Source organism: Musa acuminata, chromosome BXJ1-5 (assembly GCF_036884655.1).
Source record: "Musa acuminata AAA Group cultivar baxijiao chromosome BXJ1-5, Cavendish_Baxijiao_AAA, whole genome shotgun sequence".
NCBI classification, from domain to species: Eukaryota; Viridiplantae; Streptophyta; class Magnoliopsida; order Zingiberales; family Musaceae; genus Musa; species Musa acuminata.
Genome location: NC_088331.1, coordinates 1,334,591 through 1,346,068, shown reverse-complemented (window position 1 = coordinate 1,346,068; position 11,478 = coordinate 1,334,591). Strand labels below are relative to the sequence as shown.

General features: G+C 43.1%; 3 protein-coding genes across 5 annotated transcripts; 1 reads left to right on the top strand and 2 right to left on the bottom strand.

Moving 5' to 3' along the window:
* Window positions 1–452: 452 nt before the first annotated feature.
* Window positions 453–2,018, top strand: LOC135674891 (trihelix transcription factor ASR3-like). The gene is made up of 2 exons (XM_065185148.1): window positions 453–1,177; window positions 1,366–2,018. Exons 1-2 carry the CDS (start codon window positions 634–636, stop codon window positions 1,686–1,688), a joined length of 867 nt encoding a protein of 288 aa, XP_065041220.1. The 5' UTR covers window positions 453–633; the 3' UTR covers window positions 1,689–2,018.
* A 1,592-nt stretch (window positions 2,019–3,610) lies between these two features.
* On the bottom strand, window positions 3,611–5,669 carry LOC103983557 (probable aspartyl protease At4g16563). 2 transcript variants are annotated; one of them, XM_065181390.1, is made up of 2 exons: window positions 4,158–5,669; window positions 3,611–4,073 (listed from the first exon to the last, which is right to left on the bottom strand). In XM_065181390.1, exons 1-2 carry the CDS (start codon window positions 5,246–5,248, stop codon window positions 3,830–3,832), a joined length of 1,335 nt encoding a protein of 444 aa, XP_065037462.1. In that variant the 5' UTR covers window positions 5,249–5,669; the 3' UTR covers window positions 3,611–3,829. The 2 variants fall into 2 exon arrangements, with proteins under 2 accessions (XP_065037462.1, XP_009399064.3); XM_009400789.3 differs by having other exon boundaries at window positions 3,612–5,669.
* A 448-nt stretch (window positions 5,670–6,117) lies between these two features.
* LOC135672907 (BTB/POZ domain and ankyrin repeat-containing protein NPR2-like) lies at window positions 6,118–11,191 on the bottom strand. 2 transcript variants are annotated; one of them, XM_065181388.1, is made up of 4 exons: window positions 10,108–11,191; window positions 8,010–8,802; window positions 6,772–6,966; window positions 6,118–6,641 (listed from the first exon to the last, which is right to left on the bottom strand). In XM_065181388.1, exons 1-4 carry the CDS (start codon window positions 10,681–10,683, stop codon window positions 6,406–6,408), a joined length of 1,800 nt encoding a protein of 599 aa, XP_065037460.1. In that variant the 5' UTR covers window positions 10,684–11,191; the 3' UTR covers window positions 6,118–6,405. The 2 variants fall into 2 exon arrangements, with proteins under 2 accessions (XP_065037460.1, XP_065037461.1); XM_065181389.1 differs by having other exon boundaries at window positions 8,010–8,757.
* Between the last annotated feature and the right edge of the window lie 287 nt (window positions 11,192–11,478).

Here is an 11,478-nt window from a genome sequence, read left to right as displayed (position 1 = left end):
AATTCATTTCAAAATTAAAAATATATGAGAAAATTTTCAGAACGGACCTTTTTATTTTATTTTCATAGCGTCGCTATCTTTAGCATTTTACTCGTCATGATCGCCTGTTTGCTTCTTCCACAATCCATCTCATCATCATAATTGCCATCGTCTTTTATGATTGTCCCTTTGCCTACGTTCTATCGTAAGATCTCAGTACCTTCTCACCCTCCTCATCGTTGCTTACTAAGACACTGTTGCATCGCGTAACTTCATCTTCCCTCCATCGCATGACAATGCAAGTACAATTAATTGATTGTGGTGCATCCCCAATTATGAGGTAAGACATTGGAACAGCGATGTCATTTATTGTCAGTTTTTATTACATCAGTAATGCGGAGGGCGGTGAGAATTTTTCTTTCACCAATGCCATCAGAAATATATATATATATTCTTATGATGTTCTTGTCATCTTCTCTCTTCCCAGTGAGGCTTGGAGGTTGAAGACTCCGTGAGACCCATAAGCCGTGTTCCTTTTTATCTTCCTGCTTGTTATTTTATCTGCATGCGATCACCAACCTATGTTCCTTTGTCTGCGCTCTTCTACTTCATCTGCATGCGATCCATAGCCTCACAACGAAAAGACACGAGGAGATGGAGAAGAATGTTTTCGTTGTGGTGGGAAGAGGAGACAAAAGTAGGGAGTACAGGAAAGGGAACTGGACGCTCGACGAGACAATGGTTCTGATCCAGGCAAAGAAGATGGATTGCGAGAGGAGGGAGCAGAGGTTGAAGGAGCTGCCTCGAGGCAGCAGCAGTAGACCGCAAGAGATGAGGTGGAAATGGGTGGAGGATCGCTGCTGGGGACGTGGCTGCTACAGGAGCCAAAACCAGTGCAACGACAGGTGGGACAATCTCATGAGGGATTACAACAAGGTCAGAGCATACGAGACGAGCTCGAGCGTCGGAGGAAACCCAGATTTATCTTATTGGAACCTCGAGAAGAACGATAGGAAGGAAAGGAATCTGCCCTCCAATGTCTTGCCTGAGGTATATGAAGCTTTAACTGAGGTAGTGCGGAGGAAGAGGAGCGGTGGTGCATCTGCCCCCCCTGGAAGACCAATGGAAGAGAAGAGGAGACGCGGCCCAGGTGCAGGATCACCAGCTCCACTACATGCTCGACCGGTGACCACCACAGGTTCGACACTCTGTCTCGCATAAATAGTTGTTTCAGAGAGCATCAAAATGTTGCTGATCACTCAAAAGTCTGTAACTCTCTTTCCTCTGCTGCTAATGCTTTTAGCAATCTACCTGCTTGGTCATATTGTGATCTTTCTTCCTTCACATTGCTATTGGTCTGTATTCTGGCTTGCTGTGATAGCTCAGATTCCGAAGATAGTCAGCATCCAATCTCACCGCAAAGAAAGAGGAAAAGAGGAGAAGGAAGCAGCAGCAACACCCTCGAGCTCAGTTCTGCAATCATGAAATGTGCTTCCATTATGGCAGAGGCACTCCAAGCAGGTGAGAAGCAGGAGGAGGTGAGGCACAAGGATCTCATAAGCATAGAGAGGAGGAAGGCCAAACTTGAGGAGTCGAAGTCAGTGATGGGTATGCAGTCCATGGACGGCTTGGCTGCTGCCATCAACATGCTTGCCAGCTCAATCCTTGGTTTAGTCACTGGCAGGGTGCAGAAGCTCCAGAATAAATGAACAAGAACATGGCCATAAATGTCAAGCACTGGGCCAGGGGAGGGGGAGGGGAAAAGGAAAAGGGTGGCTTTGTTGTGCATTCACCACTGGTTTGGAATCATTGGAGGAAACCTCATCTTAGATCACCCATTCTTACTTCCAATCATGAATCATACTGGGCCTGTGGGAATCTCTGCTGTGACTCTCATGTCATGATTGCTTCAGAAGAAGCTCATGGAGGAAGATGCTCTCTGTGTATACCACATCGAAACAGTGTCACGAAAGTGAGTGTGTGAGTGCAGAGAGATTTGAGATACTGAACAACTAAATCTCCTTTGAGGAGAGGTGGCATTTACTTTGTGTCAGAGATGCTTTGTTTTGTTGATTGAGAGAACCACTGTCCTGTGTGGAATGGGTGAGGTTTGTGAGATGGATGCATAGCAGTTCAATCTATCTTTCTTCTTGCCAAGTTTTATTGGCCTGTCTAATATGACATTTCTTACCTTTTCAATATTTTAAAGTTATGTCAAGAATTTTGTTAATTTTATCTAAATCATATGAGATTTTCATATATTCATTCGGAAAATATCAACTTAAGAACCTTTTAACATAGGATTGTCAAGCCTATTATAAATCCTTTATGTACTGTATAAAAACATGAATAAAATCAAAAGATATAAACATACATAAATACTATACTAAACACTCTTTATTCGGACTTGTTCATAAGATTGTGCCCAGAAGGATTTATCTCATATCTAGTACCATAGATTAGAAGTCAACTGGAATAAAATTATTTAGTTGTATAGATGTAGCAGCAAAGTATCAATGTTTATCTTGATAATCATATCATCTGTATAATCTAACTGATCAAGATTCATGACTGTAGAATGTTTGCACCCAGCAAGTACATCTGTAACTTTAGAGAACTCATACATCATTTTTTGAGTATCATATATCAGTTTGTTTAAACAAAAATAAATGATAATAATACATGGTATTAATGGATTTTCACATGTAAAAAGGTCCAATCTTAGGATCTCAAGAAAGAGAAAAGACTTAAGATGATCCAATTAAATCAGCGTTGGGAGTTCTGGTTCACAGACCACTTTGAAGGGAAGAACAGTAGGCTTCACCCAAATAAACATATAAAGGTCTTTTTCTCCTCATTTTCTCTTGTTACTTATGGTTTATACTGCTGTGTACTAAGTTTAGCCTAAGAATGATCTGCCATTTGTGCAGAAGAAATTAACAGTCAGTTTCTCCATCCCCTGTTATGATTCCAACAATTAGTTCTGTGAAGTAAAAACATGTGTCTTGTTCTATGCATCATCCAGTTTATAGCTCCTTTGTGTAGTCTCATGGATGTAGGACGCAAGCTGCGAATACTTAATGTGTTTTCAGGTCAAACATTCATCGAATTCCACAATCATTTACAAGAATATGGTGTTTTTATGGTTCTGAAATCTTTCATAAAGTTAAATTCACTGTCATGCTTATGATCCATGAAGAATCATTTGCATGTACTTCTTGCATTTAAATATGTCAACATCATAATATTATATATTTTCTGAAATTAAGTTGGACAGCTTCAGCAGCAGTTTATTCTGTGGCAGTGGCTTTACACAGCATGGGCATAAGAATATATTGGCACCTTTATCTGGTTAATTACAAAAGCAAAGTAGATTGAAGATTCTTTCTTTTTCTTTGTCTTTTTCAGTGAATTAAGCAGACAGACCCATTCTCCATTCTTATGCAGTTCCTGCATCAATACTTTGTTAGCTGCTCTAACCCAACCAAATATTCTTGTTTAGTTTGATGAGCAAACACCATTTTCTTAGGAGGTCACAGTTAAGTAATCAGAAGAAAGAGATGATTCAACTGATTCCAACTGATTCAAACACAATACTTTGAGTTAACAATCCATCACCAACTCACACTGACACATGATTGGTTTGTCTTCCAATAATCCATAGATTGTTTACATGATTGCATCATCACTTCAGACAATGAGAAAACTTCCACTCATCACCCCAATCCTTCCAAAGAAGTGCCATGTCTGTCCAATGGTAGAAAGTTGAAGACTCTTCAGGGCTCCACAGCCACACTTTCTTCTTCTTCTCCACTTCTTATTCTAACTGGAAAGCTCGAAGAATCGACAGCTACTTCTGATGGAGCCCGTATCTGGCAGCAGAAGAAGCACAGTCCATAGGCTGGAAGCCGATTCGCTCCTTCTCCAAGTCATACACAACCTCCATGTTCTGCTGCTGAAAGCTCCCAAAGACACCAGCTGGACCGTAGCCCCCATCATCCATTATCTGGAAGAGAAAGCACTTCACCACCATGGAGCCCCTGGGAGCACTCATTGCGTAGAAGCAGTTATCCTTCGGCAACGAGAGCTTCACACTGTTCAGGAAGTGAAAGGTGATGGAGGGGAGATTGTCCGAACAGGAGCCATCGGAGCAAGGAGTCTCGTAACAGAGATCGAACCCGGTTCTCCGCTCGTACTCGTTCGATCTCGTGTACACGATCGTCGACTCCATCTTCGAGAGGAGGAGAGAGTAGAACGGCTCCGGCAGGTGAGTGTAGGTCGTCCCAGAGTCGATCAGCATCCCCCCATTGCCTTCTGGATCGAAGCTTCTGAGGTTCGATGGTGCAATGGCCATGGTGTCGTTGCCGATGCTTATGCCCTCTAGTCCGATGTAGTAGTAGTTGGGGTACGTCGGGCTCTTCAACATAGGGGTGAAGAGGAAGTACTCCTTGGAGGAGATTGCAAGACTCCCTACGACCAAAGGGCTGGTGAAGTTGGGGTTGTCGACGTACTTGAACGCCAAGAAGCAGTGAGAGAAGCCCTTTCGGAGGAAGCCGAGCTGCGAGGGAAGGGAGAGTGCACCCTTCCCAAACCCTGCGATGCCGATGGGCTCCCTGAACGTGGAACCGACGCACCCGAAGCAAAAGCTTGCGACCTCTCTGGTGGCAGCACTCGACTGGGTGTGGACTCTCAGGGTGTCCCTTGTGAGGCTGCCGACGACCAGCCCTCCTGCGCCATACGTGTAGGAGAAGGAAGGGCATGGCCGGGGACAGCCGCCGCTCACGAGGGTGCTGATGGAGCACCCAGCCACGGCGCATGGGTCGTAGGGGTTGTCGGAGCTGTGGACGTCAGCGCACAGGGGGCTGGTGCACAGGTCTCGCAGCGACGAGGAAGAGTAAGAGGGAGAGAAGGCGGCGATCAGCTTGTGGTGGCGGTAGTCGTCGCAGTCCATGCACTCGAAGGAGATGTTCCCACAGGGGACCCAAGTGAGGTCGCTCCCGGTGTCCATGTAGACCGGGATGACTTGCGGTGGCGTGCCCAGGTTCAAGGAAATCAGATAGCCATCTCTGAATCCTCTGAGAGGCTCGATCATGTCCGTGGTCACAGCTGCAACTCGAGGAGGTGAGACAGCTCTGACATGGGTCAGACCCAGTACCAGTGAGCCATGGCCCCTGTCACCGGCTGCATGGAGGAGGGAGAACAATGTGGTGGCAAGGAGAAGAAAGAGGGAAACCGTGGTGGTGGTGGTCTGGGGAATGAACAGCGCCATTCCTCTCGGTGTCGTCTTCGACGGGAATTGAGATGCGATGAGGAGGGTCTTTATAGGCAATGAACGGCGGTGGAAGCCCTTCAAGGAGGAGAAGGAATGCGCATGCTGCGTCTTCCTTGCTTGGCTGCGCCCACTGCTGCTTGTTTCAGGGGAAGGAGGACAGGGAATGGGGCAGGCAGGCACTGACACAAACCCTATTTAAGCATTAACTTTGTGAAGGTGGAGGATGGTGGATTGGAGGAGATGCTCACGTTGTTTAGTTCCTGCGTTGGTGGTGGTTTGTACAGATGTAAATGGGGAGTAAAACATCAAGGTAAGGAGGTACCTAAGTTCCATGCTTCAATCTCCCTGGACATGTATTTTGTTGAATCAAAAGGTTCATGAAATATATCATAATCACAAAATTTTTACAGTGATTTAGAAATCCAAAAGCAGTGATTTAGAAATCCACATATGAAGACCCTAAAATTGTCAGATTTTTTTCTTTTTCCCAACTACAAACCAAACTTAAAAGCAACTATACATGGAGATTACTATCAGACACCAACATATGTGCTAATTGGATGGTTTCCTATGCACTCCCAATCATGTATGAGATACCTGAATAACACCATAGTCAATACAAAATATGAGAGATCAGTTGGCTGAGATTGATGAAATACCTGAATAGGAAGACCTACAAATTGCATTGAGGACCATCTCAAGCAGCTGCAAATAACTGCAATAATTGAACTGTAGAAAATGCATTGGAAGGACCATATCATGTCACACACAGAATTTGATTCTGATCAAATTTAGAGCAAAATCCTCGAACCGTAAGACCGAGGTCAAATGATCTTCATCTCAGCAAAAGAAAAAAACCCAAGAAGTGATGCAAAAAGATGCATATTATTCTGGTAATTATTTGTTCAAAGAAAGAGTTCTACACACAAACAAAAAGGCGAGACAAATACAGCAGGCTCCTGCCTCTGGTAGCGGCAGGAAACAGCATTCTTTCTGATAATTATTGATCTTGCTGCATGGTCTTCGGTCCAGACATTTATGGTTAACTCGTCTAAAAGAACTTCCTATATGCCATATTTTTCTCGAAAACTATTGTACATGTACATCACAAAATCCCTACAACTTCAGTTTGTTACAGGCTTGTGATGATTTGTTTAATCCTTAGGCAGCGATGAGGACGACAAGGATGACAACCCTGAGAGCAAGCTCCCGGCCTTGTCCTTGCTGAATGCCTTCCTGACATCCTCTTTGAGCTCACAGAAGCGCAACTTTTTGATCTTCTGCTCATCAGGGCTGCCCTTCTGGAGGTAGAACAGATCAGGCAAGTCATCCTCCAGGAACTTATCTAGCACTTGTGAACAGTTGGGAAAATAGCGGCGACCCAATTCCACTGCCAATCATGTGCATGAGTATCAATTTGCAATATATTACAACATTATAAACAATAATCACAAAAAGAAAAAAAATCATGTGGACGAGGAGAAAACATTTGTTGGCAGAAACTGGTCATATCAAATCACCTGTTTTCATCAAGGTATCTACCCTGGTGCGCAGCCTCTTATTTTGCACTACAGGTGTCTCATTCAAGTCGACGTCCCTCAGGTTACTAGAGCTCCTAGATTTATAAAGACCAGTAAATTCAGAAGTTGTGTCCGCATGTGCTATTTCCATGGCTACCTTGGCTTCAGCAGGAAAGAACAATCTCGCAAATGCAACTGAACAGTAAAATGATCAAAATTAGCAAGTGTCCTCCGGTAACACAAGTGGATCAATCTAATCTAATAATAAAATAGTGGTATCTGTCTTTTCCTAGATAGTGCACATTCTCAGATACAATTTTGGCTACAGCAGTAATCTTCAAAGAATTATCAGTTTACTAAAGAGCACATCGTTAAAATAAATGATTTAGGACCTGAATTTTGATGTCAGAAATCGGTTAGTGGTTAATTGGATTGGCATTTTGAGACAAAGTCATTTTTTAAGTATATAAAAAAAAAGAAATATTAAATATAAAAAAGCTAAAATAAAATGAATCAAGGAATTCACAAAACCAAAATAATTTGTGCACAAGAATGATACAAATCAAAACTAAATTTCGATGCTCATCCAATGGATATAAATAGGATATAAAACCATTACATTTCTGATATAAATGGTTTATTTTTGGAGGGTAATTTTCAACAAGGGAAATCATAAAGAGCTTCCCCACAAGTGGACAGCTCAAAGGTATAAAGTATTGGCTTATGAAAGCCAAAATTCATCCGACTTGGTCAATCTGCATAAGGAAAACTCAAGATTGGCTCCTCCTCACAGGTTTCACCACATTTGGGGTTTCAATAGCCGATACAGCCAAGTATTTTGTGTCTTGACCTAGACTACTAGCTATTATCTAACTGCAATTAGAGATGAACTGGATAAAGCAAGCGATGCTTGGTGCTAGCCAACTATAAAAGCCATCGAATCTTACTGCCCAAAACTAAATCAGACTTGAAGATGCAACAAAAGCAACCAGCATTTATGTGACCTCCTGCTACTCTATCATAATTTGGAATGAAGAAGATGGGGCCAGGACTCGTCGAAAAGGCAATAATTATTTTAAAGATAATTATAGAATCATATAAGACAGATGTATATAATATTGTAAATATACTTTCAATGTACAGGTGAAAGACACCCTGCAAAGAAGATAATATTGAACAAATATATTTCAAAGAAGACGACTGATACTTGTATCACCATTTTCCCATAAAAGACTTACCTCTGTTTTCAAGGTAAAGAAGCTTCATGTGTAGATCATCAGCCAACAACGGTGATGTAACGGCATCTTCTCCAACCATGGGGTTTCTTCTCACCTCTCTCTCTAGAATATCAATGCATAACTTATTTTTATTTGACTCTTGTCCCTGCTCTGTCTTTGTGAAGTAATCTTTTGCCCTAGTTAGTCTCTTGCATATCCTAACAGCATTTTGACCATCAGCTGTTGTTTCTAATGCAGACGCACCTTTTGTGAGAAGGGACACAATCACCTTGGGCTCTCGTCTCAGTGCAGCCACATGAAGTGGTGTGTATCCTTTATCGTTCTTCAAGTTCACATTGGCTGACCCAAGGTCTAACAACTCAGCGATGACTTTGGAATCACAGTAAGCAGCCGCATAGTGCAGAGCATATGTATCATCAAGAGTGACTCCAGACTCATTCAAGAGCAACTTTACGAGTTCAACATCATCTGAATCCAGGGCTCTGTGGATTCTTTTAATTCTTTTCTCATGGACAGGATCCACAGTGACATTAGATTCCTTGGGCTGGGATTTGCGGCGCAATGATCTAATTTCATCAGTTACTTCTTGTGGGAGCTTCTTCTCAAGAGCAATATCATCAAGATCTGACCTAGCTACTCTTTGTACACAGTGAGTGAGCAACTGGTTAAGCTTTGAGTGGGAAGCAACCTGAAGGATAGGGATTACATCTTCCACCAGAGCCTTCTCAACAAAATTCAGAAGTCGACGCTGTGCATTACAGAAAGAAGAACAAGTTGGCTCCGCAGCAGTAAACTGAAGGCAAAGATTGTGGATGCAGACCAAGATTGTATATAAGCAAATAACTTTTGGATGAAAGATATAAGATTAGCTCAATGTGGATATTGACATATACGAGCCAATAGGCGGTCACAAAATCAACTCAGAAGGGAAACAAAATTCTGTAATCTGCCTGATCTTTCTCACAACAGTATGTACGGTCATATTCCCTTTTATTCATCGCACAATTTTCACTAATAATAAATTTCCAAAAATGCATTTTTTTCATGAGTCTACACTACTCGTGTGACTTCATTAATTAGTCATCTCAAGACAATAGCACCTCTCCCAAACAGTTCCCTTTTTCTCTGTATCTCGATCACGTTTGCACTTTGCGTACTCGTAAAACTATAGATGCAATTTTCAGTAATGCTCTCTAGATTTTACCGACCCAAAAAATTTCATGCAAGTCCTAATTAAGACTTCAAACTATGGAGATTGCAAATTCTCGTTTCTGTAAAACTCTTCATTTTGAACACTTACCTAGTGATGTTTTAAAGTAGTTCTTGAGTCAATCAAAACGGATCTAATGGCTGCTGCTGCTGCACAACAGCAGTAATCACGTGGTACTGAAAATAAATCTTGTAGTTGGAAAATAAAAATTAATTTTCGCATACAATCTATTTATTGAGAAACTTGCAACTTGCAAGAACTCATGGACTTATATTCATAACAGAGAGCCAAAAAACTCCACCATCTTAAGTATCAATAATGATTCCTGGTGTCTGATAAAACTTTTTATCACCTCCCTATCCGAACAACTAAATGTCCATCGATGTCATCAATCCTGGTTTTCCTTGAGAGCATAAGCCATCGCAATATCGTCCCAACTAATTCACTTTTCCTTCATCCATTGTCCTACTTAACATAAATTTGCTCATGTCTTTCATCAGATCCCACAGGAGTTCATTTCATGTGTGTATGGAAACTTGAGGCAGAAATCAAATGTTATATAGAGACAGGGGTTAAATATCTTGTTTCTCAAAAATTGCATCATAGAATCACACCTCATCGTCCTACTCAACAGTATGCAATCAGGAAATCAATTGCTTCATCTACCTAAGCTCAAAATTTAAACTAGCGATAACTCTCACCATAAGAATGTCCGGCACTAAATCTCAAAGACAAGATAAAACAATCACTGATTTCTTGCTCCCTCTCAGGCTCACAAATCCTAAATCTCATGGCATCTCTGTGTCCCATGTTAGAGGGTCATACTCATCGGTCATATACATAACATAAAAGACTATCTGAAGGAAGGCAATAAGCTAAAAGACAAACCTGTAAGAGTGAGACAAGCTCCGCGATCTGAAAGACAGAAGACGCATACATGAGCTCAACGGCGAAGCCAATTGCCGGCGGGCACGAGTCGTGCGCGCAGAACCTGTCGACGCAGATCGACACGTCCTGTGGGGCTGGTTTCAGCTTGCCCGTGTACAGATAGCTCAAGAAGACCATGAAGGCCTCCCGGCCAACCCGGCCACCGGGGACCAGCTCGTCCATGTCGAACCTGGGCTTCCCCTCCCGCGGAGCCCCTCCGCTTCCTTCCCGCGAGAAAAGCTCGCGGAAGAACCGGCTCCGCGCTGCCAGGATGCAGCGGTGTACGCCAACAGGGGTCCCTTCGACCATGATCTCAGCGTCGGTGCAGTCGAACTCGGTGTCCACGAGGAGGCGCTCGAGATTGGAGCTCAGCTTGCTGAGGCTCAAGACCTCGAGGTTCGTCCCGCCGTCGGGCGCTGCGTGCTGGACCGGGGGGTTAGGGGCGGCGACGGAAGCATGGTAGGCACTCGAGCAATTGGAGAGGTAGGAGGAGGAGGCGAAGCTTATGGTAGACGAAGGCTCCGTGGCATTAGGCATGGCGTAGAAGCCCAGATTCCTACAATCTTGCTCCTAAAGATCCAAGATCCGGACTATCTCACATCCTATGCTTCCAAAACCCGATCTTTTCTCGGCAAATTTCCGCAGATATCACCTACTCCAATCCAAAATCCAACCTTGTTGATCCAGGACCTTATACACGGACAATTGCTGCTAAGAGCGTCGAAATTCGAAGCGCAGAGAAGAAATCTCAATCAAAAAGACACCTTTCTCGCAGTAATTCCACCAAAAACCCAATAATCACTGGGGCAATAAACCGATCAAGCCGTCAATACCAACAGAATCAAAGCGGAAAACGAAGAGAAACCCATCGAAATCCACCAAAACTTCAGCGGAAACCAAGACATGCACCCACAAAACGGATTCGTACTTCCGCGGCGATCAGAAATGCGATCTCTACAGTGGGATGTCCGGGAACTCTTTCGCTAGATTTCAGGGATATGGCTCTCTCTCCCTCCCTCTCTCTCTCTCTGGGGGAGGATGCGTGGGGCTGTGACCGGACTTTGATGGTTGCCGTTAGATGCTGAAGTCGCGGGGTGACGTGTGGGATGTCGTCACCACCCGGTAGTAGGGCTGGATGACGTTGCGTATATCATCGCAGCTTACTATGGGGACGATAAGTTTCTACTCACCACTAATTTCCACGTCATAAATTTATACATATATATATTATTATTATTATTATTTTCATCTATTGATTTATTAATCTTATTTATTGCCCTTAACGAAATGGTACTAATAATCAATCTTACTCTTCGGTACTAATCACCCATA

What these genes read in the sequence shown, in the direction of transcription:
- LOC135672907 (XM_065181388.1), bottom strand. Translation starts at nt 10,683, where the DNA reads ATGCCTAATGCCACGGAGCCTTCGTCTACCATAAGCTTCGCCTCCTCC. An exon ending in AGCTTGTCTCACTCTTACAG is followed by an intron (nt 8,803 to 10,107) that starts GTTTGTCTTTTA and finishes CTTTGCCTTCAG; the next exon opens with TTTACTGCTGCGGAGCCAAC. An exon ending in TCTTTACCTTGAAAACAGAG is followed by an intron (nt 6,967 to 8,009) that starts GTAAGTCTTTTA and finishes TTTACTGTTCAG; the next exon opens with TTGCATTTGCGAGATTGTTC.
- LOC103983557 (XM_009400789.3), bottom strand. Translation starts at nt 5,248, where the DNA reads ATGGCGCTGTTCATTCCCCAGACCACCACCACCACGGTTTCCCTCTTT.
- LOC135674891 (XM_065185148.1), top strand. Translation starts at nt 634, where the DNA reads ATGGAGAAGAATGTTTTCGTTGTGGTGGGAAGAGGAGACAAAAGTAGG. An exon ending in TCGACCGGTGACCACCACAG is followed by an intron (nt 1,178 to 1,365) that starts GTTCGACACTCT and finishes GTGATAGCTCAG; the next exon opens with ATTCCGAAGATAGTCAGCAT.